Source organism: Pistacia vera, unplaced genomic scaffold (assembly GCF_008641045.1).
Source record: "Pistacia vera cultivar Batoury unplaced genomic scaffold, PisVer_v2 Contig562, whole genome shotgun sequence".
Classification (NCBI taxonomy): Eukaryota; Viridiplantae; Streptophyta; class Magnoliopsida; order Sapindales; family Anacardiaceae; genus Pistacia; species Pistacia vera.
In genome coordinates this window covers 290,125-317,268 of record NW_022196404.1, presented here as the reverse complement: position 1 = coordinate 317,268, position 27,144 = coordinate 290,125, and the positions used below count along the sequence as shown (strand labels likewise).

General features: G+C 41.1%; 2 protein-coding genes across 2 annotated transcripts; both read left to right on the top strand.

The window, feature by feature from the left end:
* Positions 1–13,663: 13,663 nt before the first annotated feature.
* On the top strand, positions 13,664–15,404 carry LOC116108331 (F-box/kelch-repeat protein At1g64840-like). The gene is made up of 2 exons (XM_031394577.1): positions 13,664–14,672; positions 15,277–15,404. The coding sequence occupies exons 1-2, from the start codon at positions 13,664–13,666 to the stop codon at positions 15,402–15,404; spliced, it is 1,137 nt and encodes a 378-aa protein (XP_031250437.1).
* A 1,720-nt stretch (positions 15,405–17,124) lies between these two features.
* Positions 17,125–19,194, top strand: LOC116108340 (F-box protein SKIP23-like). The gene is made up of 2 exons (XM_031394586.1): positions 17,125–17,539; positions 17,623–19,194. Exon 2 carries the CDS (start codon positions 17,742–17,744, stop codon positions 18,348–18,350), a length of 609 nt encoding a protein of 202 aa, XP_031250446.1. The 5' UTR covers positions 17,125–17,539; positions 17,623–17,741; the 3' UTR covers positions 18,351–19,194.
* Positions 19,195–27,144: the final 7,950 nt, after the last annotated feature.

Below are 27,144 nucleotides of genomic sequence, written 5' to 3'. Positions count from 1 at the left end.
GAGCAACCTAACCAACCAAAAACAAGTTCAGAGTCCCAATGGGAGAATAACCGCTCTTAGTTGCTTCATATCAAGGGCAACAGATCACTGCTTGCCATTTTTCAGTATACTTAGGGCCAATAAAAAGTTCGAGTGGACTCTAGACTGCGAGCATGCTTTCCAGAGCATTAAAGAGCACCTTGGAAAGCCGCCTCTCCTGTCCAAGCCGCTCCCTTAAGAAATTCTTCTTTTGTATCTATTCGTCTCTCAGCATGCGGTCAGCGTAGCTCTGATTCAGGAAGAAAACAGAGTCCAATGGCCCGTATATTACTCGTGTAGGCATCTGTTAGCCGCCAAAATATAGTATCTAGAGATAGAGCGATTAGCTTATGTCTTGCTGATCGCCTCCAAGAAGTTGCAACCTTATTTTCATACCTACACTATCCATGTATTAACCAACTACCAACTCAGGCAGGTCTTTTAGAAGCCAGAGGCTTCAGGTAAGTTACTCAAGTAGGCGATGGAACTAAGTCAATTCGATCTGCAATACAGATCGAAAGCAACCATTAAGAGGCAAGTTATTGCCAATTTCATTTTAGAATTTTCATATCAACCAATTCAGGAACCCGAGCAACAGTCTAGGGAAGTCACCTAGGAAACTATTCTTTTCATTCAGCTCCAAGAGTCCTCTAGCAGATTCTAGTTGGGTATTTTGTTGGGCCAGGTGCAGAGCGAGCAAAGACTGCACGAGAAATAAGCAAGTGTTAAGAGCTTCCTTGAAAAGAATAAAGTATTGAAAAGTCCTCAACGAGGACAAACCATTTACCTGACTTTGTTGTTGGATCGCCTTGATCATTAGGTCTGCAAGGTTGGAGGCCACGAGCTCTTCAAACACTTTGGTGAGCTGGCACTCCAAAAGGGTGTACACCACCTATTGTAGGTGCTTTGGGAGTTGACCCATGGAGTCCAACATCGGGGTGTCAACAGAAGGCACCTCGCTAGCTGGCCCTTTGCCTTCTCTCTTCCCAGGAGTCACAATTTGTCTTCTACGTGAATGGCTCAGGAGAATTGTAACCCTAGTCACGTGCCTCGAGCTCCTTCTTGCACGAAGAGCCTGATAAGGCTACAACCTCTCAGGTTGCACCCCCTAGCCCTCTGGCTCGGACTCCAACTCTTCGGGTTGTAGCACCCTTCTCTTCTTAGTCTTCTAGCCCATAATTTTCTGCTTTAGGCGAGTAGTCACAGGTTGAGGAGCTTCAGTTGGTTGGATGGGTGGTTGCGCCCACAACTATGCTCATTCGGAAGAAGGGTTGCTAAGGCCCGCCTCGACTGGTCTCATGGCGCCAACCCAAGGAAAGATGAAAGCTCTCTTTAGCACTCTGGTTGGCATGTTCGCTATGTTCAGTACTGTTAGTAAAAATTTTCGCTACATGTAAAAAGCAAAAACTTGAAGAGATTACGAACACTTACAAAGTAGGGGTTCTAAGGTCGCTTCAAGGCTGAAGAAGTCGTACTTCCTCAAGTTCACGGTTGTCACGAGCTACTTTACGTCGCAATAGTAATATGACAGGGTATCGAATGAAACTATTCGGCTATGGTCAGAAAGGTCTATCAGCCTGGTCGACTTGTTTACTGCGAAGAGACAAGAAAGGTTGTTAAAAAGCAAAGCCAGAAAGAAATAAAAAATTCGTTAAGTACAAAATGGGAAGACCTACTTGGTTCCCTGAAGTGGCAGATGCCATCATAATGAAAAAAGAAAAATTTTGTCTCATATGCCCCAACATTGCTGAGGTAATTATAAATGCCTCCCTCGATCATCAGTCACTTCGAGAGATAATATGAGTCTTTGTCTTTGCTTTTCTTTAGGTAATACGAGTAAGTGAGCTCCAGCGCCATCAGCTAGCCTAGGCCACACTCGACGCACGCAATACATAGCCATGACTATCATATACGCGTTAGGCGTCACCTGTAAAGGTGCGACCTTGAAGTGATCGGGTATCGACCTAATGAAAGGGTGGAAGGGGATCAGTGCTCTGCACTTAAATATGGCTTCAGAGATCGTAGCCATTCCCTCTCGTCGATTCCGAGCTATATGCCTCCTGTACCAGTAGACATCTACGCTAATTGCATATTGGTCTATTGCCTCTTGTATTTCATATCGAGTATCTATTGACATAATCTCTTGCGCAGGACCCACTAGGGTTGGAAATCCTTGGGGTTCCAAGTGGGGGCTGATCCTGGAGATGACTTATGTATAAATTGATTCCATTTGATATGGATTGGCAGCAAGGGGAAAAGAGACGAAAGCTAGGGTTTCTTCAGGTTGTATTCTTTCTTACTTCTTCAGTTTCTTTCTTTGTTCAATACTCTGTAAATTGTCTACTTGACTGTGATAGTAATGACATCATATTTGTGCCTTGAAGAGTGGATGTAGGCTACCCAACCGAACCACTATAATACCTTATGTTGATCATTATCTCTTTACTTGATCTGCTGTTAATTAATGCTTGATGATTCACTGTTTTAATATGTGATTACTTGGTTGTTAACCAGAGAACTTAATATGTGATTATCATCTTATTATATAGTTTTTTAGTTAGCCTTAGAACTGTAATCTATGATAACTCAGGACAAAATCTTAATAGATTGGTATCAGAGCTTGGTTCAGGCTTCGTAAAGTGTGTTTTTTTTTTTTTTTTGAGTATTCTGTGACCAGTTTCAAAGGCTAAACTCTAATCATGTCCACTAAATTTGAACTTGAAAAGTTTATAGGTGAGAATGATTTTGGTCTATGGAAAATGAAGATGGAAGCAGTATTGATCAAGGAAGGGCTAGCCCTAGCCCTAAAGGAAGAGACTGAACTTCCAGAGACTATGATAGCTTCCAAGAAGTAGGAAATGCTAGACAAAGCCAAAAGCTCCTTGATCCTTGGATTGGGTGACAAAGTCCTTCGGAAGGTCAAAAAGGAGAAGACAGCTGCTAAAATCTGGAGTAGGTTAAATTCTCTCTATCAATCTAAAACTGTCCCAAATAGATTATTTTTAAAGCAAAGGTTGTTTGGCTTTAAGATGGATGAGCATAAATCTTTAAAAGATAATAAAGATGATTTTTTGAAAGTGATTCAAGATCTAGAAAGTATTTCTGTAAACATTAATGATGAGGATCAGGCATTAATCCTGTTGAATGCATTGCCTAAATCATATTCTAATTTTGTGGAAACCCTTAAATATGGTAGGTGAACACTGAAGTTAGGAGAGGTATAGAGGCTATTTCTACCAAGGATAGTGAGAATAGGATGAGAGATAAAAATAGTGGTGATGGTAAAGGCCTTAATGTTAGAGGGAGATCAGATAGGAAGAATTGGAAAAAAGGGAGGGCAAAATAGGAACAGGTCTAAATCTAGGTTAGGAAATAGAAAATGTTTCTTGTGCCATAAGGAGGGTCATTTTAGGAGAGATTGTCCTGAGAGAAAGAACAAGCAAAAACCTGAAAGAGATAGTGAGGGAGGCAATACTGGTGTAGCATCTCAGGGACATGAAAGTTCTGAAGTCTTAGTTATTTTCGAGGGTAAAACCAGTGAGGAGTGGCTCCTAGACTCAGGGTGTACATACCACATGACACCAAATAGAGAATGGTTCAGCTCATTTCAACCTTTAGATGGTGGGAAAGTTCTGATGGGGAATAATGTTGTATGTCATATAAAAGGTATAGGTACAGTTAAACTAAATCTTCAAAGTGGTGTAACTAAAACTCTCACAGATGTTAGATATATCCCTAACCTGAAAAGGAATTTAATCTCACTAGGAACTTTAGATTCTAATGGGTTTAGCTATAAGGCAGCAAATGGCAGCCTTAGTGTCATGAAAAGATCTCTAGTTGTTATAAAAGCTGAGAAGAGAAATAGGTCATATGTGTTGAAGGGTAGAGTGGAGAGTGGGATTGCTACTGTTGGGTCAACAGAAGTTCAAGATAGAACTTCATTGTGGCATTAAAGACTTGCACATTTTAGTGAGAAGGGCTTAGTAGAGTTAGGGAAGCAAAACCTGCTGTGTAGGGATAAGATTGGAAGTCTAACTTTCTGTGAACATTGTGTCTTTAGAAAAATGAGTAGAGTTAAATTTGGATCTGGTGAACACTACTCAAGTTCACCACTTGAGTATGTTCACTCAGATGTTTGGGGGCCATCTAGGCACTACTCACTAGGAGGATGTAGATACTTCATTAGTTTTATTGATGATTATTCTAGGTATGTGTGGATCTATTTCCTTAAAACCAAGGATGAGGCATTCTCTAGGTATAAGGAATGGAAAGTTATGGTAGAAACACAAACTGGAAACAAGTTAAAGAAACTTAGGACTGATAATGGTCTAGAGTTTGTAAATGAAGAATTTAACAGTTTTTGTAGGATACATGGAATTGTGAGACACAAAACAGTACGGAATACCTCACAATAAAATGGTATGTGTGAGAGGATGAATAGAACCATTTTAGAAAGGGTTAGGAGCATCATGTCTAGCTCTAGACTGCCAACTAAATTCTAGCCAGAGGTAGCATACACAACAGTCTACCTAATCAACAGAACTCCATCTTCAGCAATAGGTTTTAGGGTCCCTCTGGAGAAGTGGACTGGTCATCCTATAAAACTAGAAAATCTTAGAGTTTTTGGGTGTCTAGCTTATGTCCATGTTAGAGAAGACAAATTAAAACCTAGAGCCATTAAATGTATCTTCTTAGGTTATCGAGATGGGGTAAAGGGCTATAAACTCTAGAACTTAGAGTCTAAGAAATGTATCATCAGCAGAGATGTTGTTTTTAGAGAAGAAATCATACCTGGCGTTGGAAATGATTCTGAAAATTTAGAGGGTAGTCCATTAGGATCAGATTACTTAGAACTAGAACTTTAAAACCCAAAAGATGATCAAACTGTGAATCAAGGTGGAGCTGATGAGATTAAAGCTGAAGAAAATTATTCTGAAAATTTTGTGGGTGATCAAACTGGTGAACTTAAAGGTGAGAAGTTGAACCATGGTGATGAATTAGGGCTGTCTAATTACCAACTATCTAGAGATAGAGTTAGAAGGGTAATTAAACCTCCAAGCAAATTAGGGTATGCTGATCTGGTGGCTTATGCTTTACAAGTTGAAGATGATATGAGTGATGAACCTAAGTCTTTTCAAGGGGCTGTGTCAGGACCAGAAAAATTACTATGACTTAAAGCAATTGAAGAAGAGTTTTCTTCCTTGATAAAGAATGAAACCTGGATTTTAGTAGATAAGCCAAGAAATTGTAGAGTGGTCAAGTGCAAATGGATTTTTTTAAAGAAAATCAGGTTTAAACCTAACTGAACCACCAAGGTATAAGGCAAAGCTGGCCACAAAGGGGTTTACACAAGTGGAGGGCATGGATTACAATGATATTTTTTCCCCCATTGTCAAGCATTCCTCCATTAGAATTTTGCTGCCACTTGTTGTCCAATTTAATCTAGAATTGGAACAATTGGACGTGAAGACAACTTTCTTACATGGAGATTTGGAAGAAACCATTCTGATGGAGCAGCCAGAAGCACATAGAGATGTTGCAGGTAAAGTTTGTCTACTTAAAAAATCCTTGTATGGTCTAAAACAGTTACCACGACAGTGGTATAAAAATTTTGATTCATTCATGATTGAAATACGTTTTAACAGATGCAATTATGATAGTTGTTTCTATTTTAAGAGAGTTTCTGAACTGACTGACATTTTCCTACTTGTGTATGTGGATGATATGCTTGTGGCTTGTCATGAACAATCTGAGTTGTCTCGGTTGAAAAAGATTCTTAACACCAAATTTGAGATGAAAGAGCTGGGTCAGGCTCAAAAGATTCTTGGGATATCAATCATTAGAGACAGAGTTCATGAAAGTTTGAAGCTGGTTCAGCAAGATTATGCTAAAAAGATTCTGCAGAAGTTCAACATGAAGGATGCAAAGGTTGTCCAAACTCCCCTTGGTCAGGATTTTAAGCTGTCTCAAGATCAGAGTCCCCAAATTGAAGAGGGAAAACTTGAAATGTCATCTACTAATGTGCTGGGCAGTTTAATGTATTTGATGATATGTTTAAGACCCGACTTGGCCTGTTCAGTAAGTATTGTGAGTAGGTTCTTGAGTAATCCAAGGAAGATCCATTGGACTGCATTGAAATGGATCTTGAGGTACATAAAGGGGACCAGTTTAGTAGGTATAATGTATAAGAGGAATCAGAAAGAAAACTACTGTGTTGAAGGATTTGTTGATGCAGACTATGCTGGTGATGTTGATAGAAGGAAATCAACTTCAGGTTTTGTTTTTACAGTATGGGGAAACATTGTTAGTTGGAAGTCTAAACTCCAACACTTGGTTACATTATCTTCAACTGAATCTGAGTATGTGGCACTAACAGAGGCAGCAAAAGAAGCAAAGTGGCTGAAGGGTTTTGTGATTGAGCTAGGTTTAGAACAGAGGGCAGTAACAGTTTACAGTGATAGTCAAAATGCCATACATCTCTGTAAAAATCAAGTATTTCACGAACGGACTAAACACATTGATGTTCGACTCCACTTCGTTAGAGGGATGATTGATAAAGGTGAAATAAAGGTTGAAAAGGTGGATGGTTCTCATAACCCAACAGATATGCTTACAAAACCTATTACTGCTGACAAACAAAGGCTCTGTATGAGCCTTCTTAATGTTACCTGAGCAAAGCCTATTTCCAAGGCCAAATAGGGTGTCAAAACAAAAGCCAAGGTGCAGAATTGTGGTGATGCGGCTTGTGTTTATGCCACGATGGAGTCAATTAAAAATTGGGTGAGTCAAAGAATGCAGCGATGTCGTTTTATGATGAACTAAAAAGGGTTTTTCATCTCATTCGATCCAACCCTCATTTCTCTTCTCAAACTTCATTTGTTCCAGAATGTACTAATGGAAGACAAAATCTGTTACTCATCTATGGTTGGAAATCCTTGGGGTTCCAAGTGGAGGCTGATCTTAGAGATGACTGATGTATAAATTGATTCCATTTGATAAGGATTGGCAGCAAGGGGAAAAGAGAAGAAAGCTAAGGTTTCTTCGGGTTGTATTCTTCCTTGCTCTTTCTGGTTCTTTCTTTGTTCAATACTCTGTAAATTGTCTACTTGACCGTGATAGTAATGACATCCTATTTGCGCCTTGAAGAGTGGATGTAGGCTAGCCAGCCAAACCACTATAATTCCTTGTGTTGATCTTTATCTCTTTACTTGATCTGCTGTTAGTTAATGCTTGATGATTCACTGTTTTAATCTATGATTACTTGGTTGTTTGGGGATTGGTTGTTAACCAGAGAACTTATTCTGTGATTATCATCTTGTTATACAGTTGGTTAGTTAGCCTTAGAACTATAATCTGTGATAACTCAGGACAAAGTCTTAACATTAATAATATATTGATTGAACATGGTGTTCATTATTTTACATTATCTTCTCATTTGCATCCCGATGCTTTATTTAGGCTCAATATGACTTTCATTTGGTTCTTTTGTTTTTGTACATTGGCGTCTGTGGACCTTAAAGTTGAATTACTGGAGTTCTGGAAGCTCTCTCCCTACTTCATCCCTATAATTTACAAGAATTACAAGATGTTAAATAATGAATGCTAGTGCAAGCTTTCGTTAGTAGTCAAAATTAAAAAAGGTATTGCTAATTAGGGGTGTTCAAAAGAACCGATTGGAACCGAAACCAACGGGTACCCTGGGTTTGGTTCCGGTTCCTATCCAGAACCTGTCGTCAATGGGTAGGTTCCGGTTCCAAATTTTTGGAACCGTTACTGTGCAGTTCCGGTTCCGGTTCCTATAGTTAGGAACCGGAACCGGAATCAGAATCAGGAACCAAGAATCGAGACTAATATAAAATAAAATTAAAGATTAAGGGGGTTAATAAAAACTTTTGTAGAAAAAGTAATGTGAATACATTTATATTTATATTTCATAACATTTAAAGTAAGTTGGTTTGACTTTTGAGAATCTACCTTTACAAAGTAATGGAGTTTGTAATTTTGAATACATTTATATTTATATTTCATAACATTTAAAGTAAGTTGGTTTGACTTTTGAGAATCTACCTTTACAAAGTAATGGAGTTTGTAATTTTGAATTTATAATTTGTAATTTTATTTTTGTTAACAAGTGCTAGGTGGGGGGGTATTTGTAAGTTTTTAAGGGTTTTTTTGCCCTTTTAAAAACTCTTGGGGGGTCAGGAATTTTACAAGGTACCCAGAATCGGAATCGGAATCGGAACCGTTGTTACAGGTTCTGGTTCTAGGTACCTAGGAACCAGAACCGTCGGTTCCGGTTCTGGTTCCAAATTTCAAGGAACCGTCGGTTCCGGTTTCGGTTCCTTCAAAAAGTGCAGGGTACCCGGAACCGAACACCCCTATTGCTAATGCATCAAGAGTTAAGTTCAATAGATAGAAAATAAAATTGCTTGTGATGCCTGATATATCTATAGAGTACTTCTCTACTCGAAGAAAAGAGCATATTAGATATTCTCAAATACGGAGACTGATATGTGATCTGAAATTCACATTTGTGAGGGTTAATTTGTTGAGGTATTTAAGCTTTTTAAGGAGAGAAGAAAGTGGTTTTGGGTGAAGGATGGAGTAGGATTATCCATATTCTGTATCGGTTAAGGAGTTCCTGAGCTTTAAAGAGGGCTGTGTTAATTATGCAGGTGATACAGATGATGGCTATCCGGGACAAGGTACCTGGATTTCTGACATAAAGAATGGTGTAGTCAAATGTCTCCCGAAATTTCCAGGCTATTTAAGCGTTTTTTGGCCTCCACCAGCTTGGTTAATGTAAGTGTTTCTTCGTTCTACTTGTTTCGATTTCAAATGAAAATGTATCTTGATAAATTTCGTGTGTCTCAAGGTGCTCTGTTTCCGAAATTCTTTGCTTGCAGATACTTGTTACAAATCTCAAGAGCTGACTAAGTCTGATAGTTTAATTTTTTTAACATGGTGTACTTTGTTTTTCATTATCATCTCTATATGCATCTTTGTAACTTTTTTAGGCTTAATATCATCTTTTATTTTGTTCTTTTTTGTTGCTATGATAGGATCTGTAGACCTTGAAGTTTTATATCAGAAGTTATGGAAGTTCTTGCGGAACTCCGTGTGAAGCTTAATTCATCTAGAGTTTCTCCTCTTCCCCATGGATCAAAGAGAAGAGTATATTAGATATTCTCAAATATGGACATTCACCAAAGAGCTAAAAAGAATGCATGATTAGTACTTTCACAAGAATGTAAAATTTTGTGTTTTTGTAATTCTTACCTGTATTCTGCATCCTTTGGAAGAGAGAATGGCTAATGTGTATATGTTACATGGTATTTAACTTCAGAAACGGGCAAGAGCTGATGGCCAATCCTGGTGGAGGAGGAACACAGAGAAGGCAGCAGAGATACACCACTAAGGTTTATTGTTGCCGACAGGGTTTGATTGTCGGTTGACAAGCTTGAAATGGTGAATGAACGCCATGATTTATGTATCATACTTGTTTGCATACAAATATTGTATATATTAATTTCATGGAAATTAATTCTACTCTTTAGTCATTTTCATGAAAGAAAAAGTTTCCGAAAATGGGATAATTTTATTAACATCCCTTAGGTTTCAACAATTACATATGTGTACCATGACTTTCTCAAAAGTTAAGCCAACCTTATCCTTGAAGTAATGGAAGGGACAAGAAAAGCTAAAAAATTCGATCCTCTTCTTCGTCTTCATCTTCGTCTTCATCTTCATCCTTTGCTTCTTCTTTGCTATGGAGAGAATGAAATGCGATTGGAGCAAACTTCTTGAAGACCTAATTTTCTCCATCATAAAACTTCTCCCCACAAGAATTGATATCCTTCGCTTGCGAGCTGTTGTTGTCATTTCGCTCCACAATTCCTCTTCCTCCATTGGAATACAAACTAAAACTAATGATGTTTTTTTAAACGGTGTACATATACAAACTAAAACTAATGTATACAAACTCACTATTCATTAGTTGACATGTTATTCACCTTTATTTTTTTAGTATTAAAGTTCATTTTTTGCATGTATTCATTAATCGTTAGATTCAATTTAGAGTAATATTACGTTGATAAATCTTTCTCACTAACTTTTTCTCACAAATGCAACGTAACTGCTCGCAATGAGTCTTGTCTATCCAATAATGGGTTCTGCTAACCAATTGCAAGCTGTCACGTCACGTTTGTGAGAAGTGTTTGTCACCCAATCTCTATCGTTCAATTTATAACACATCGACTTGTATAAAAAAGTTTGTACATACTAAGTTTTCAGAAAAGAAAAAATCTTCTTAAAACCCCTTAGTTCTTAGCAATTGCATATGAGTGATAAGATTGCAAATTTTACAATACACCCCGAAGTTTCTCAAAACTTAACCCCCATCCCATCAAGATTCAAGAAAAGCTAAACATTTATCTTGTCTTCAGTCTTTATCTTCCTCCATCAAGATTCAAGAAAAGCTAAACATTTATCTTGCCTTCAGTCTTCGTTTTCTTCCTGCTTCTTCTTTGTCATGGCCAGAATCGAACCCGATTGGAGCACACTTCCTGAAGACCCTCTTCTCCATCGTAAAACTTCTCCCTACACGAATCGATATCCTCCGTTTTCGCGCCGTTTGTCGTTCATTTCACGCCACAATTGCTCTTCCTTCAGAACAATACCCATTCCCACACTCTATTTTAACCACCGCTGACTTCCTCAAAGGCCCAAACCTAGATGACAAAGACATCTTTGACTTCATGTTCTCCACTATTTACGCCATCGAGTCCCTCAACAAAACCTCCCATACCCACGACGAAGAAACTCCACAAACGTGGGTGGTCAAAGTGCAAGAGCCGAACCCAGGTAGAGTCCGAATCATTGATCCTATTACTGGTTCAGAATGTCAAAACTTGTCCGATTGGTTACTGTTTCATTAAATCTATTGGATTATCGGGTTACTGAAATAACCAAGTCATACGAACTTAAACCAACTGTTGAATTGCTTGATGTTTCAAAAGTGATATTTTCTTCATCTCTTGATGAGAATGAGGACGAGTTTACTGTTATGGCGAGCGATAGTTATGGAAAAGAACTTGGAATCTGGAGAAATTTAGACAAAAATGGAGTAAAATCGACATTGAACTTAATTTTCCCGAGTTCTTTGTGGAGAATATTATTTATCATGCTCACAAGTTTTATGCAGTGCTCACCATGGGCCACACTGTAACTGTGGATCCTAAATCTTTGGTTATTACTCGAGTTGCAGGAAAGGTGCAGTTGTATTACGAATGTGCGATGCTATACTTGATCGGGCTGAATAATGATTTGTTTTTTATTGTTCAGTTCCAGGACGACGATGATGATTATGACGAGTGTAATATCGCAATTTTTAAGCTTAATGAAGAGAACCAAAAATGGGTTCCAGTTGTGGATGGATTAGAGTTAGAAGATAGAGTGTTATTTGTGGGTAGAAGTAGTTGTGCATATTCGTTTTTTATTAAAGAGGTCGCGGGTTGTGTGTACTATGCAGGTTTTAGGGAACTCTCTGTTTTTCCAAGCTATTTGAACCTTTTCTGGCCTCCTCCAGCTTGGTTGAGGTAAACATTTCTTTTTTATAGTCGTTTCCAATTTCCATTCCATTTATATCTAGATGTATATGCATCTCGAGTTCCACTTTCTGTGTGGTGCTCAATCTTCTATAGGTGTTGAAATAAAATGAAATGAAATCAGTCAATTCTCAAGTATATTTTTTTGTGTTCCAACTCGTGTATTATCAACAAATGTATTTTAGAAATATGAATATTTGTTGCAAATGTCAAGAGCTTATTATGTACGATAACTTGCCAATAATGCTTGATTTATCTATAGAGTTTCATCTTTGCCTGGAAGAGAAGAGTATATTAGATATTCTCTAATGTGGAGACATTTGCTTTAAAAGCTAAAAGCAATATATGATTAGTAAAATTTTGTGTTCTTGTAATTTTTATCTGTAGACGTTTTGGGGTCTGAATTTTGTGTCGTTCCGATTTCCGAAGAGAAAATGGCTGATGTGTGTATGTTTGTATATATGGTTGTTAACTTCAAAAACAGGCAAGAGCTTACTGCCAGTGGTGGGGAGAAACAGAGAAGAGGAAGCAGAGATGATTGTGAGGAAACATGCCAAGCTTGATGTTGTGATGGTTAAAGAAGCATGGTGAACATTTGCGGATATGGTTTGATTGCCGGTTGACAAGCATGGAATGTGAAATGGATGCCACCAATGGATCAGAAATGGTGAAATGAATGCTTGACTATCTCTTCCTACTTAGCAACAATTAGTTGTTAGTTTGTATGATAGATCAGAACAGTGTTCAAAAGGTCACAACAATGTTCACACCCACCAAGCTGTTTCCTGCAAATGAAAGTCTGAATTAAGAAGAATGTATTTCAGATTGGAAGACCGTAAAAAGCAGCAACCTCTCTACTTTATAAAAATACAACCAAAAAAAAAAAAAAAAATTCAATAACATGAGCATGAAAAACATATAGTAACTATCACAAAAACCTACATCTTTTTAACTGGCAGCAAATTGAGCAGTCCTTTTACAGATGCAAGGGGCACAACAGTTTCATAGCACTAGCAAGTTTGGCCAGCATCTGCAGACAACCATGTCTATGATACATTATAATGGACAAAAAATAAAATAAAGTTGAGAAAGTTTCAATTGTACCCCCAGAGTTTTTCAGTTTCTCTCTTTAAACGTGAAAATTAATTATTAGTAAAGAAGTTTATATAGACAAAATTATACCAAAAAAAAAAAAAAAAATCAATTAAAATGAATTCTGTTAACATCATAATAATTTTAAAAATCAAATCGATTTTTTTTATGGAGATTAATTATAACAACCAATTTTGAAATATTTATTATTTATAATACAAGGTCTTCAAGAGTTGCCTACTTTTTGTTTTTTGTTTTTTGTTTTTTTTTTTGTTCTTATATTGAGAAAATGGTTGAGTCTTATCAGAATATTTAATGTCTAAGAGTCTGCTGGATTTCCCTAAAACAATTATTGTCTCCATTAACTGTGTGACTATTTGTTTTAGCCAAAGAGTTCTCCAGATATGAAGGGAGTTGTATTTATGTTATAAGATTTTGCAGAACTTTTCGTTATAAATACTGGGAGGAGCAGCCTGGATTTTTAAGTTGAAAAGATGGTAAAGGTAAAGTTGTTCACATCTCAGATGAAACAGGACATTATAACATCTTTCGGCCTTCATCAACTTGGCTGAACCAGCATTCCAGTTTCAGCTTATGTCGTTCTCCCGTTTTTCAAGTGGTGCACATATACAAACTTAAGAGACACTATTTATTAATTGACGTGTCATTCGTTTATTTATTATTATTTTTTTTTTCACATCTATTCATTAATTCAATCTATAACACATGGGTTTGTAAAATATAAGTTGTAAAAGTTTTCGAAAAAGAAAATTCTCACTCCCAAAACCCCTTAGTTTTCAATAATTACATATGAGTGACACACAACTTTGAAAATTTTGAATCCCCGGAGTTTCCCAAAACTTACAACCCCATCCCATCAAGATTCAAGAAAAGCTAAACATTTATCTTCCCTCCAGTCTTCGTCTTCCTCCTGCTTCTTCTTTGCCATGGCCAGAATCGAACCCAATTGGAGTACACTTCCTGAAGAACTCCTCTTCTCCATTGTAAAACTTCTCCCTACGCGAATCGATATCCTCCGTTGGCGCGCCGTTTGTCGCTCATTTCGCGCCACAATTCCTCATCCTCCAATACAATACCCATTCCCACACTCTATTCTAACCTCCAACGACTTCCTCAAAGGCCCAAACCCTAAAGAAAATGACGTCTTTACCCTCATGGTGTCCACTGTTTACGCCATCGAACCCCTCAATAAAGTCTCCAATATCCAGGGCGAAGAAACTCCCCAAACGTGGGTGGTCAGAGTCCAAGAACCAAACCCAGGTAGAGTCGTAATCATTGATCCAATTTCTGGTTCCAAATGTAAAGACTTGTCCGATCAGTTACCAAAGTCTTTAAATTTGTTGGATTATCGGGTTACTGAAATAACTAAATCATACATACTTGTATCAACTGGTGGAAAGCTTATTGTTACAAAATTGATATTTTCTTCGTTTCTTGATGAGAATGATGTTGAGTTTGCTGTTATGACGAGAGACAATTGTACAAAAGAACTTGGAATCTGGAGAAATGTTGACAAGAAATGGAGTAAAATCGACATGGAACTTGGATTTCTTGGATTTCTTGAGTTTGTTGAGGATGTTATTTATTATAATCGCAAGTTCTATGCTGTGCTCTCCAAGGGCCGTACTGTAACTGTGGATTCTAAATCTTTGGTTGTTACTCGAGTTGCAGAAGAGCTGCAGTTCGTTTCGATATATTCGGAGCTATACTTGATGGAGCTGTATAATGATTTGTTTTTGATTGTTCAGTTCCGGGAGTTCGGCGATGATTTTGATGAGTATATTATCATGCTTTTTAAGCTTAATGAAGAGAACCAAAAATGGGTTCCAGTTGTGGATGGATTAGAGTTGGAATATAGAGTGTTGTTTATGGGTAAAAGTAGTTTTGCATTTTCGTTTTCGATTGAGGAGGTCGCGGGTTGTGTGTACTATGCAGGTTTTAGGTCGATTGCCCATTACCCCGGACAATATACTTGGATTTGTGACTGCAAAGATCATGTAGTTGGGGAACTCTCTGTTTTTCCAAGCTATTTGAACCTTTTCTGGCCTCCTCCAGCTTGGTTGAAGTAAGTCGTTTCCATTCCATTTATATCTATATGTATATGCATCTCGATTTCCACTCTCTGTGCGGTGCTCAATTTTCTATAGGTGTTGAAATGAAATGAGTCAATTCTCAAGTAAATTTTTTTGTGTTCCAACTCGCGTTCTGTTTCCGATTTTCTCCGCTTGCATATTTTAGAAATATGAATATTTGTTGCAAATGTCAAGAGCTTATTATGTATGACAATTTGCCAATAATACTTGATTTATCTATAGAGTTTCTTCTTTGCCTGAAAGAGAAGAATATATTAGATATTCTCAAATGTGGAGACATTTGCTTGAAAAGCTAAAAGCAATATATGATTAGTAAAATTTTGTGTTCTTGTAATTTTTATCAGTAGGGGTTTTGGGGTTTGAGTTTTGTGTCGTTCCAATTTCCAAAGAGAAAATGGCTGATATGTGTATGCTTGTATATATGGTTTGTTTAACTTCAAAAACAGGCGCGAGCTTACTGGGGAGAAACAGAGAAGAGTCAGCAGAGATGATTGTGAGGAAACATGGTGGACATTTGAGGATATCATGGAATGGTGAAATGAATGCCGCCAATGGAGCAGAGATGGTGAAATGAATGCTTGACTATCTCCTCCTACTCAGTTTGCAACAATTGGTTGTTAGTTTTATGTGTTGTTTGTCTAAAACTCTTGGCGGTTTTTGTTAAGAGACAACTTAATATGTATTTTGCTCAGAATGGATATGGATATGGTGCATAACACCAATTTTCCCCGATTTCCTAATTTCAACTTATTTTCTCTTCTTTAGATTTAAATTCATTAAGTTATATTTTTTATACAAACGAATATTTAAAATAAAACAAATGGTTTCAATAATTACAAAAATTTAGAGTTAGGGTTTATGTAAGATTCAATATTAAAATTTGAAACAAAAATATAAAATGTAGTATGAGTGTATTTAAAAAATCTAATATTATTTCTAGTAATTTAAATTAAGAAGGTTAAATTTGGCAAAACAAAAAATAAATTTTAAAGTAGTGGGTGAAGAACTGAAGATGAATTAGGTGGGCGCTAAAAAGTAAAAAATAGAAGGTTAAAAAAAAGAGTTAATGACTTTTTCCCATCCGAATAATGACGTAATGACACTTTCCCACCTCAAACTTCTAAAATACCACTTTACTACCCAAAGCTTAATTCTGTTTGTAAATTTCATTATAAAGAAGGGTAGAATGGTAAAAAAAATGTCTTATAAGAAAGGGCAGGACGGTCAATGTCAATTGATGGATCTTCTTCTTCTTCATCTCCCCTCCTCTAATCGCGATTGCCTTTTTTGCGTCGCTAGCCAATTTCGGCATTTTTGCGACTCCCCACCACCACCATCTTGTTCCTGGTGCCTCCTTCATCAAAATCCATCTTCCAACATCCTCATCAAACCCACCATTGGAATCCTCATGCGCGCGTCCCATTCTTCGAACTATTTTGGCCGGAATCTGACATTGTTGACTTTCCTTCATCCCTCTTCCAGCTTCCCCATCCTCTATAAACCAAAATCCCCAATGTTTCCAAGCCTCTCCTCCCACCGTTCATCGGCATTGCCTTGTTAGGATTTTGTGTTCTAAACCAAATTCCGGTGGCTAATGGCGGCCAAAATCCAATCCAATACCACCATTCGAACCACTGCACTCCACACTACAAAGCCCTCCAAATCCTGTCACCTGTTAGCCCGTTGATCATTGGCCGAACTCGCCTCCATGGCCGTGACTGGGTTTTTATTTTCCTGTGAAATTGGCTTTGATTTGATGTTTCTTTGTGGTTGTTTGGGCTTATTGAATGTTTAAAGAATGATTGTGTTGGGTTTTTGGGTTGTTTCCATTGCTGACGGCGACCATTTTACACCCACTCCAAGTGGCATGGGCGATTGAGGAGTGATTGTGTGTGAGGGGTGAGAGGGGTTTTGGTTGGGGACATTGATGAGTTGAATGGTGGTGACGAGGTCGATTTTCGGTGTTGAAATTGGCCGAAATTTGGGTTGAGGTGCATCAAACTTTGATTGCGGTGGTCGGCAATTGAGGGTTGATCTTCGGTCTTTATAGTGAATATCACTACTTTTAACTGAAACTGTTAATGGAATCTAATGTTTGGGTAGTAAACCGGCTAAAAGTATAAGGTGGGAAAGTGCCGTTACGCCATCATTGGGTGGGAAAAAGTCGTTAACTCTAAAATTAAAAAAAAAAAAAAACCTTATAAAAAAGGATCTAAAAAATGGGGCAAACTATAGTACCCCTAAATTTTCAAAATTAACGGACCATGTGGTATGTTTGCAGCTCTTGCAAAGACACCCCATTACAGATACTATTTCAGCAAAACCTAACCTTCTCTTCGGCTTACTCTTCTTCTTTCTCCAGTTCTTCCTTTCTAATGGCGGGAATCAAACCCGATTGAAGCAGAATTTCTGAAGACCTCCTCTTCTCCATCGTGAAACTTCTCCCAGCACGAATCGATATCCTCCGTTTGCGCGCCGTCTGTCGTTCATTTCGCGCCACAATTCCTCTTCCTTCAGAACAATACCCATTCCCACACTCTATTCTAGCCACCACCGACTTCCTCAAAGGCCCATACCCAGATGAAGAACACCACTTTGACTTCACTGTCTCCACTGTTTACGCCATCGAGCCCCTCAACAAAACCTCCCATACCCACGAAGAAGAAACTCCTCAAACGTGGGTGGTCAGAGTCCAAGAGCGAAACCCAGGTAGAGTCCGAATCATTGATCCAATTTTTGGTTCAGAATGTAAAGACTTGTCCGATCACTTACCAAATCTTTAAATTTGTTAGATTATCGGGTTACTGAAATAACTAAGTCATACCAACTTGTATCAACTGATGAACAGCATATTGTTGTGAAATTGATATTTTCATCGTCTCTTGATGAGAATGATGATGAGTTTGCTGTTATGGCGAGAGATAATGATACGAAAGAACTAGAAATCTGGAGAAATTTAGACAAGAAATGGAGTATAATCGACATGGGACTTCAATATCCTGAGGTCTTGGAGGATATCATTTATCATAATCACAAGTTTTATGCTGTGCTCCCCAAGGGCCATACTGTAACTGTGGATCCTAAATCTTTGACTGTTACTGGAGTTGCAGAAAAGCTACAGTTGGATTGGAAATATTGGATGATATACTTGATCGAGCTGAATAATGATTTGTTTTTGATTGTTCAGTTCCAGGAGTACGATGATGATGATGAGTATAATATCGCGCTTTTTAAGCTTAATGAAGAGAACCAAAAATGGGTTCCAGTTGTGGATGGATTAGAGGTGGAAGATAGCGTATTGTTTGTGGGTAGAAGGCGTATTGCATATTCATTTTCGATTAAGGAGGTAGCAGGATGTAAAGGGGGTTGTGTGTACTATGCAGATTATAACTCAGTTATTGAAGATTACCCTGGACAAGATACTTGGATTTGTGACTTCAAAGATCATGTAGTTGGGCATCTCCCAGGTTTTCCAGGCTATTTGAACCTTTTCTGGCCTCCTCCAGCTTGGTTGAAGTAAATGTTTCTTTGTTCTAGTCGATTCCATTTGATTTATATTTATATGTGTATGTATCTCCATTTCCACTTTCTGTGTGTTGCTCAATTTTCCATTGGTGTTGAAATGAAATGAAATCAGTCAATTCTCAAGTAAATTTTTCTGCGTTTCAACTAGTGTTCTGTTTCCGGTTTTCTCCGCTTGCATATTTTAGAAATATAAATATTTGTTGCAAATTTCAAAAGCTTATTATGTATGATAATTTGCCAGTAATGCTTGATTTATCTATAGAGTTTCCTCTCTGCCTGAAAGAGAACGGTATATTAGATATTCTCTAATGTGGAGACATTTCCTTGTAAAGCTAACAGCAACGCATGATTAGTAAAATTTCGTGTTCTTGTAATTTTTATCTGTAGAGGTTTTAGGGTCTGAATTGTGTGTCGTTCCGAAGAGAAAATAGTTGATGTGTGTATGTATGTATATATGGTTGTTAACTTCAAAAACAGGCAAGAGCTCACTGCCCGTGCTTGGGAGAAACAGAGAAGATTCAGCAGAGATGATTGTGACGAAACATCCCAAGCCTGATGCTGTGATGGTTAAAGAAGGAAATATGGTGAAGATTTGCGGATAAGGTTTGATTGTCAGTCGACAAGCATGGAAGGGTGAAACAAATGCTTACCAATCGAGCAGAGAATGGTGAAATGAATGCTTGACTATCTCCTCCTACTGAGTTTGCAAAAATTGGTTGTTAGTTTTATGTGTTATACTTGTTTGTATAAAAATCTTGGGGTTTGATGTATAAGGTTTTTGTTAAAAGACAACTTAATACGTACTTGTAAGGATTAACTCTTAAGTCAATGAAAACTTTGCTCGGAATGGATATGGATGTGGTGCATACCACCAATTTCTTGGTAAAAATTGGCACATGGACATGGATTTCAAAGAAAGTTTTAAAATATAAACACCCTTCACATTCAGTGTAAGTACAATTATTTCCAGAAGTAATCACTGGAAATTCATGGGTAAAGCCAGAGTGTGGTAAGTGTACAAGTTACCAATACAATGGCATTGATTTAAGAGCTTCCTCATCTACTACTTCCAAGCTCTCTGGAGGAGTTTCTGCTAGCATAGCTGCTCCCGCATCAGTAAGGTACACTTCATCAATGGAAGTCCTCTCACAACGACCCTTCCTTGCAAGAATGGATATTACCTGCAAAATTTAACGATCCATTCAAAATGTACTTTAAATCCATACACCTCTGAACCCGTATTGCGGTATGTACTCAGATCAGCTTTACCACGCTATATATATAATCTTTTATGTTTTTATTTACCATTTAAAAAATTAAAACGGTGAGAGGAGATTTCGTTTTCTGTTATGGCGAGATATGGTGGTCAAAGTAAACTGGGAATATGGAGAAATGTAGACCAGAAATGAAGTAAGTGTTTCCGGCCTCCACCAGCCTGGTTGAAGCAAGTGTTTCTTCGTTCTAGTTGTTTTAATTCTAACTGAAAATGAAACTTAATTAGCACTTTCTCTCTGGTAATTTTGTATTTCTTAATTAGTATGCTCTGTTTCTTATTGTTGATGCTGGATTTTGGCACCAACTAATTGTCACGTGCACATTGCTGGTTGGAGGATAAACACACGTGATAATGAATGTATCAAGTGAAATAAATGCAAAGAAAGCTTTTTAAAGTGGGTTGGATGCTAAGGTAGCAAGTCCTACGTCCACTGATTTGTATTGATATTAGTGTGGGTCAGGTCGCAAAGCGGAATGACTTACAGAGGAATTATGAAAAGTCAATGTGTTTACAGGAGAGAGAGCGTTTTTTGTAAAAATGGCCGAATACCCTTAATGAAGGGGTCTTCTTCATTTTATATCAAACTGAAGCGTATAATCATCATTAAATCCATGGGTTGGTGCGATTGTCAGGATATAATCCGGCTTTATGTCCCATTTCTCTCTTCCCAAGCTGATTTCGCACGATTTATTGCAGGGGAAAGGGACACGTGTGAGCTCCATATCACTTGGCAGGTTTGACGTGTGCGTGTTGCTCTGACGGGAGCAAGTCACTCTTCATGTGACTTTCCCGCAGCAGTCCTTATTTTCCCAGGCATAACAGAAGCCCCCTAATTTTTAAGGTTTGAGGATCGAACCTTGGAAACTAAGTCACATCGGAGATTCTGGTCGTTCCGACCTGAATGGGATGAGCTCAGCACAGGACTCTTGGCGAACATGATCTCGCGCAATTCCTTGCCTAAGCGACCTGACAATCTTCATCCTAGCGACCTGGATCTGATGGACGCTCCTTTCTATACCTTAGAGGTTCAATGAACCTGGCTCTGCGCTGTCAGGCGCTCTGCATGCGTTAAAGCGTTTGTCAGACACATTAAATGCGTTGTGTGCTGACCCGACGCCGTTTTGATAGTATTGGTTGTGTAACGCATTCGAAACGACGACTCCTATCACGGCATTTAATGCGACGTGGATTCGAAATGACGAGTCTTATCACGGCATTTAATGCGACGTGGGGCGCATTTAATGCGGGGAGAGAGAGAGCTGTCATTTCGATTCCGAGGGGTGGTAACCGTCGATTCGCAATCCATATAAAAACTGGTATTTTTCAGATGAGGTCACCGAAATTTCTTTCGCTTCGAGTGACAAACCTTTGCAAACCAGGAACCATTCTTTTCCGATCGGCGCTTTTCAGGCAACTGAAACAAGTTTCGGCCTCAGCTTCGCATCCCAGAGAGTAAGATTCTCCTTTCCCCTTTTTCATTTTGCACTGGTTTGGTTGGACCATGGCGTTGGGTCTCCTGGTGTTTCACCAGAGACGTGACGCCGTCATTGGATTCGAGCCGTCGATGGCGGCTTGAGTCACTGTTAGGTTTTAAGAATTTGTCCCCTGTCGCCGCACGGGACAAACACGAAGGCCTAAATGACCCTGTCTGTCGATGTTGCAGGCTGGAATGGAATCGTCAACATCCAGACCCGAGGAAGGAGCCAGCTCGTCCTCGCGGGGAGTTCCCGAGGATGCAGCCCTCGATGTCTACTCGGTTCTCACCTCTGAGGAATATAATAGAATAAAGAGGCACTTTGACATCCGCGCGGAGGTGTTCCTCGACCACACCAGGCCGTCACGGCGCCCGGCCGATAGCCTTGCCGCGATCTCTGAAGAGATCTTCAAGGGTGGAGGGAGGATTCCCTTCCATCCTTTCATCAGGTCGGTCTTGGATCATTTCGGGATCGCACCGATGCAGCTGAAGCCAAACGCGTACGTCATCACTGTCGCGATGTACATCGCGTGCTGCGAGAGCGGCTTGGGAGAGCCGACGGCGGTGGAGCTCGGAGTCGCCTACTAACTTAAGAAGAGTAGGGACAAGGACTCGTAATAAATGTCTCGGAGACCTACCATTGCCGCGGGGATACACAGCTATCCCAGCAATGCGGGGGCCTACGAGACAAAGTTCTTCTTCTTCTTTTATGAAGGCTACTGCCGTTTTCAGGATCCAAGTAGGTTTTCCTTCACTGGGTTCATTATCTACTCGCCTGATCCATAATAACGACCTGTTTTCTTTTGCAGTTAATAGAACGACCGAACAAGCGCTACTCGCTGACCCAGATAGGCTCATATCTTTCGGAGTACTGGATGAGGAGAGCCGGGACGCGAGGAAGCTTGTGACAACCGCGAACTTGCGAAAGTACGGTTTTTTCAGTAATAAGGCATCGTTAGAACCCCCAGAAGGTAAGTTATACTGGTTCCTTTCTGGTCGTAGAATAAATTTCCTTACTAACGAACTTAAATGCAGAGACCATGCCCCCAAAGGAGTCCGGGCAGCCCCGCCGAGCACCATTCGTTTTCCCTCGATCGAGGAAGGAGAGAGTGGCCGAAGCTGCCCGTCCTATTCTAGCACAGCCGTTGCGAGCTGCTGCGCCTTCGCAGCCCCGTCTTGTGCAAGAAGCGACCAGGACAGAACAGGTCGCTCAGGCACCATCTGCTCGCCCAAGGTGGAAGGCTCCGGCCCAAAGGTCCAAGAAGAGGAAACAGGTCCACGCCAAAGAGTCTGAGACCGAATCCGAGGAGGAGCCTCTGAGGATGCGCCAGGAATCCAGGAGGTCGGGCAAGGAGCCCGTGAGCGAGGCGGCCGCTGCCGGCAAGGCGAAGGACGCACCAGTTCTAGACTCATTAGGGAGTTTGCCCGAGCACCTGCAGTCGATAGTCTATGGCCTGCTCGAGTGCGAGCTATCGGAGTCATACGATGAGTTTGCAGACACGGGGGACGACCTGATGACCACGTCGTTCCAGCATCTGAGCAAGGTAAACGAGCTGTATTTGAAACTTCATTCTGATTTATTTCTAACTCACATCTTGCTCGCAGGCGTTGCTTACGATGAGGATGTCTATGAAGAAGACACGGCTGGGAGCCGCGAAGGGGTCCAGCGACCTACAGGAGGAGGTCGCGAAGTTGAAGCAGAGCTTGGAGTCCGTTGAAGCGGAAAGAACATAGGCGTTCGAAGCGGCGAACAAGTATCTGAGCCAAAAGGATGCCGCTTTACGAACGGTAGATTTCCAAAAGACGGAACTCGACCGACGTGCGGAGGAAGTTAAAGAACTTCAAAGGACAACCGCCAGGCTCTCCAAGGAGGTCGGAGAAAAGGACCAGGAGATCCAGGCGACCTTCGCACGGGCTCAGCGAGCTGAATAAGACAGGGAGGCCTCCGAACAGGAAAGGCGAGCTCTTGAGGCCGAACTCCAGGAGAGTCAGGAGAGAATCGCTTCCCTGACTGAAGAAATGTGGAATCAGTTAGAGGAGCTGGAAGAGAAGGCCGCAGACTGGGCAATCGGGTCTATTTACTCCCTGCGAGCAAAGAACCCAGATCTGGATATGTTCGACCTCCTGGAGGGTTGGCAAGCGACTTTGCAGATCATGGCCGAGGAGAGTGATCAGGAAGCCGCGGCCGCCTAACGACCCGACCAGGCAAGGGGTTCTGGTTCAAAGGATCCCCCCGACCAGCCTTAGCGTAATGAGTTGTCCCCATTGTAATCGGGTCTTGTGACTTTTTGTTTGTACATAAATGGAGACATTTTCTTTACAATTGTAGTTCGCCTTTTCATATATTTATGTGCAATTTACAATTGTGATTTACACAAGCAATTACATACAAATTCTTACATGCGAACAGAACACATGCGAACTGTTTCGAGCGAACAAAGTAATACTTGAAAGAAATTAACAAAAACTGAGAGCTGAGTTCAGGATTACTGATAGTATGGCCGGAGGTGCTCGGCATTCCAAGCTCGGGGTACTTTGGAGCCGTTCAATCTTTTGAGGTGGTAAGTCCCCGGTCTGATCACTTTGTCGACCTGGTACGGACCTTCCCAGTTAGGCCCTAATACCCCTGCACTTGGCTCTCTGGTCCCGAGGAGAACTTCCTTTAGCACAAGATCTCTGACCTGGAAGTCTCTTCGCCTGACCTTTGAGTCGAAGAACCTTTTTGCTCGCTGCTGGTAGGCTGCTATCCTTAGCGAAGCCTTGTTGCGGTACTCTTCGACCAGATCCAAACCTGCTCTCATAAGCGCTTCGTTTTCGACCTCATTGTACAAGCCCCTCCGAAGAGAACCAGTTCCGACCTCTACAAGGATCATCGCTTCGCAGCCATAGGCTAGTGAAAAAGGGGTTTCCGCGGTGGAGGTTCTTGGAGTTGTCTTATACACCCATAAGACTTCGGGGAGATCGTCAGCCCAATTTCCTTTGGCTGCCCCGAGCTTGGCCTTCAGAGTGTGCTTGATGGTCTTGTTGACTGCTTCAACTTGGCTATTCGCTTGCGGTCTGGCGACTGAGGCAAATTTTTTATGGATGCCCAGCTTGTCGCAGAATTGCTTGAACTCTTCATTATCGAATTGCTTCCCATTATCCAAGATAAGGGTGTGAGGAATTCCGTAGCGGCACACTATGTTCTTGAAAATGAAATCTTTTAGCTTTCTGGTCGTGATCGCGGCTAGCGGCTCGGCTTCAACCCATTTTGTGAAATAGTCTACCACGACCACAGCATACTTGACCCCTCCCTTTCCAACTGGCATGGGGCCGATAAGGTCGATCCCCCACATAGAAAATGGCCAGGGGCTAGACATAGTAATCAGCTCGTGAGATGGGGATCGCGGAATGTTCGCGAACCGCTGGCACTTGTCACATTTCTTGACAAAGTTGTGTGCATCTTCTTGGATCCAGGGCCAATAGTATCCCTGACGAACAACCTTGTTCGCAAGAGATCGAGCTGCTGTGTGGTTACCGCAGATCCCTTCATGAATTTCCCTCATGATGTAGTCTGCTTCTTCACTGGTTACACATTGGAGGAGAGGGGCACTGAATCCTCTCCTGTACAGCTGATCCCCGATGAGTGTGAAACAAGCAGACCTTGCTTGCAGAACCCTTGCCTCAACTTTGTCGCTCGGCAAGGTCCCATCCTTGAGGTACTGGGCAATGGGAGTCATCCAGGAATCTGGTTGAGCTACATTTAAGACCTATTCGGTCGAGCTGATAGTTGGAGCATCGACGAAGCGAACAGGAATGTTATCAGGAGCCTCAGAATCTAACGATGAGACTATCTTTGCCAAGGAGTCCGCTATAGAATTGCTCTCTCTGGGGATCTGAGCGATTTCAAAGTGCATAAACGACCACAAAGAGGACTTAGCCTCTTTAAAGTAGAAGAACATGTTCTCTTCCTTGGCTTGGTATTCCCCTAGGATTTGGTTGACGACCAGCATAGAGTCGCTGTAAATGCTGATCGCGGTTGCACCCATTTCTTTGGCAAGTCGCAACCCGGCGAGCAGGGCTTCGTACTCGGCCTCATTGTTGGTCGCTTTAAACCCGAATCGGAGGATACCATGAACCCGAGCCCCCTCGGGGCTCACAAGGAGAAGACCTGCGCCGGCTCTTTTCTTGTTTGATGACCCGTCGACGTAGAGGTTCCAGGTCGACAGGTTCTAAATACTTTCTTGCCCGACTTCGTTAGGCTGTTGCTCGCTTGGGAGATAAGAAAATTCCGAGATGAAGTCTGCAACAGCCTGCCTTTTGATGGTCGACCTGGGCTTATACTTTAGGTCAAACTGGCTCAACTCCATGGCCCATTTGAGCAGTTTACCCGAGGCCTCTGGTTTCTGGAGGACCTGCTTGAGGGGGTAATTTGTCATTACATTGATCGTATGGGCATGGAAGTAAGGTCGCAGCTTTCTGGACGCGATCAGCAGAGCAAAAGCTAGTCGCTCCATCTCTGGGTACCACATCTCGGCATCCGATAGACGCTTACTTGCATAATATACTGGCCATTGAGCCTTTTCCTCTTCCCGTATTAAAGCTGCACTGACCGCGAACCGAGACACGGACAGGTAGACGAGCAGGGTCTCTTGTGGAAGAGGCTTAGAGAGGAGAGGTGGCTTCCCAAGGTGTTCTTTTATATTCTAGAATGCCTGCTCGCATTCGGGAGTCCACTGGAATTTTTTATTGGCCTTTAGGACGTTGAAGAATGGTAAACAACGGTCTGTTAGCCTTGATATGAAGCGACTAAGTGCCGCTATTCGCCCGTTCAGACTCATGACTTGCTTTTTGCTGGTCGGGCTTTCCATATCGAGCAGAGCTTGAATCTTTTCGGGGTTTACCTCTATGCCCCACTGATTGACCATATATCCCAGGAACTTTCCTGACGATACCCCGAACGAACATTTGAGAGAGTTCAGCTTCATTCTGTAGAGCCGGAGTATGTCAAACATCTCAGCGAGGTGCGCAATATGTTTTGAGACTACCTGGGATTTGACCAGCATGTCGTCCACATAGACCTCTATTGTCCCTCCGATCTGGTCGGAGAACATTCGATTGACCAACCTCTGATAGGTCGCGCCCGCGTTCTTAAGGCCGAAAGGCATGACTTTGTAACAGTATAGCCCCCGATCCGTAATGAAGGTCGTATGTTCTTCATCTGGTCCATACATCGGGATCTGATTGTATCCCGAGTAAGCATCCATGAAACTTAACAGCTCGTGCCCCGAGGTGGCGTCAACGAGCTGATCAATTCTTGGCAGGGGGAAGCTGTCTTTCGGGCAAGCTTTGTTGAGGTCGCTGAAGTCTACACAGGTCCGCCACTTACCATTTGGCTTCTTTACCAGGACCGGGTTAGCAACCCAGGTCGGGTAGAGAGCCTCGCGAATGGATCCATTTCGGAGAAGGTTCTCCACTTCTGATTTTAGTGCGGCGTACCGCTCCGGATCCATCGCCTTCATTTTTTGGCGAACTGGCTTGGCTTCACTGCTGACATTCAGTGAATGGCAAATAATGTCCGGGCTGATCCCGACCATGTCTGCGTGCGACCAGGCGAACACGTCAATGTTCTCCTTCAAGAAGCTTACCAGCTCGGAAGCGAGCTGAGGGTTGAGACAGCTTCCTATCTTTAGCACTCGGCTCGGCTCTTCTGGATCTATCGAAACTTCAGACAGATCCTCAACCGGGCCGCTCGGGAGGATTTCCTGAATTCGTGGATCTATGTTGTCCTCCGTCGGACTAGGCTGTGGCTCGATCCGGCTGATCGCCATGGCCTGGCGGGGCGTATATCTCGAAATGCCCTTCCCCTTGTCGGCCATTTGGACCGTTTTTACATAGCATTCGCGAGATGCGCTTTGCGATCCGCTTACCTCCCCTATCCCCGATGGAGTGGGGAACTTCATCTTGAAATGATAAATGGAAGTGACTGCCCTGAAGGTTCTCAGCAGAGGTCGCCCCAGGATTCCATTGAAGGCCGATGGGTAGTCCACGACCAAAAAT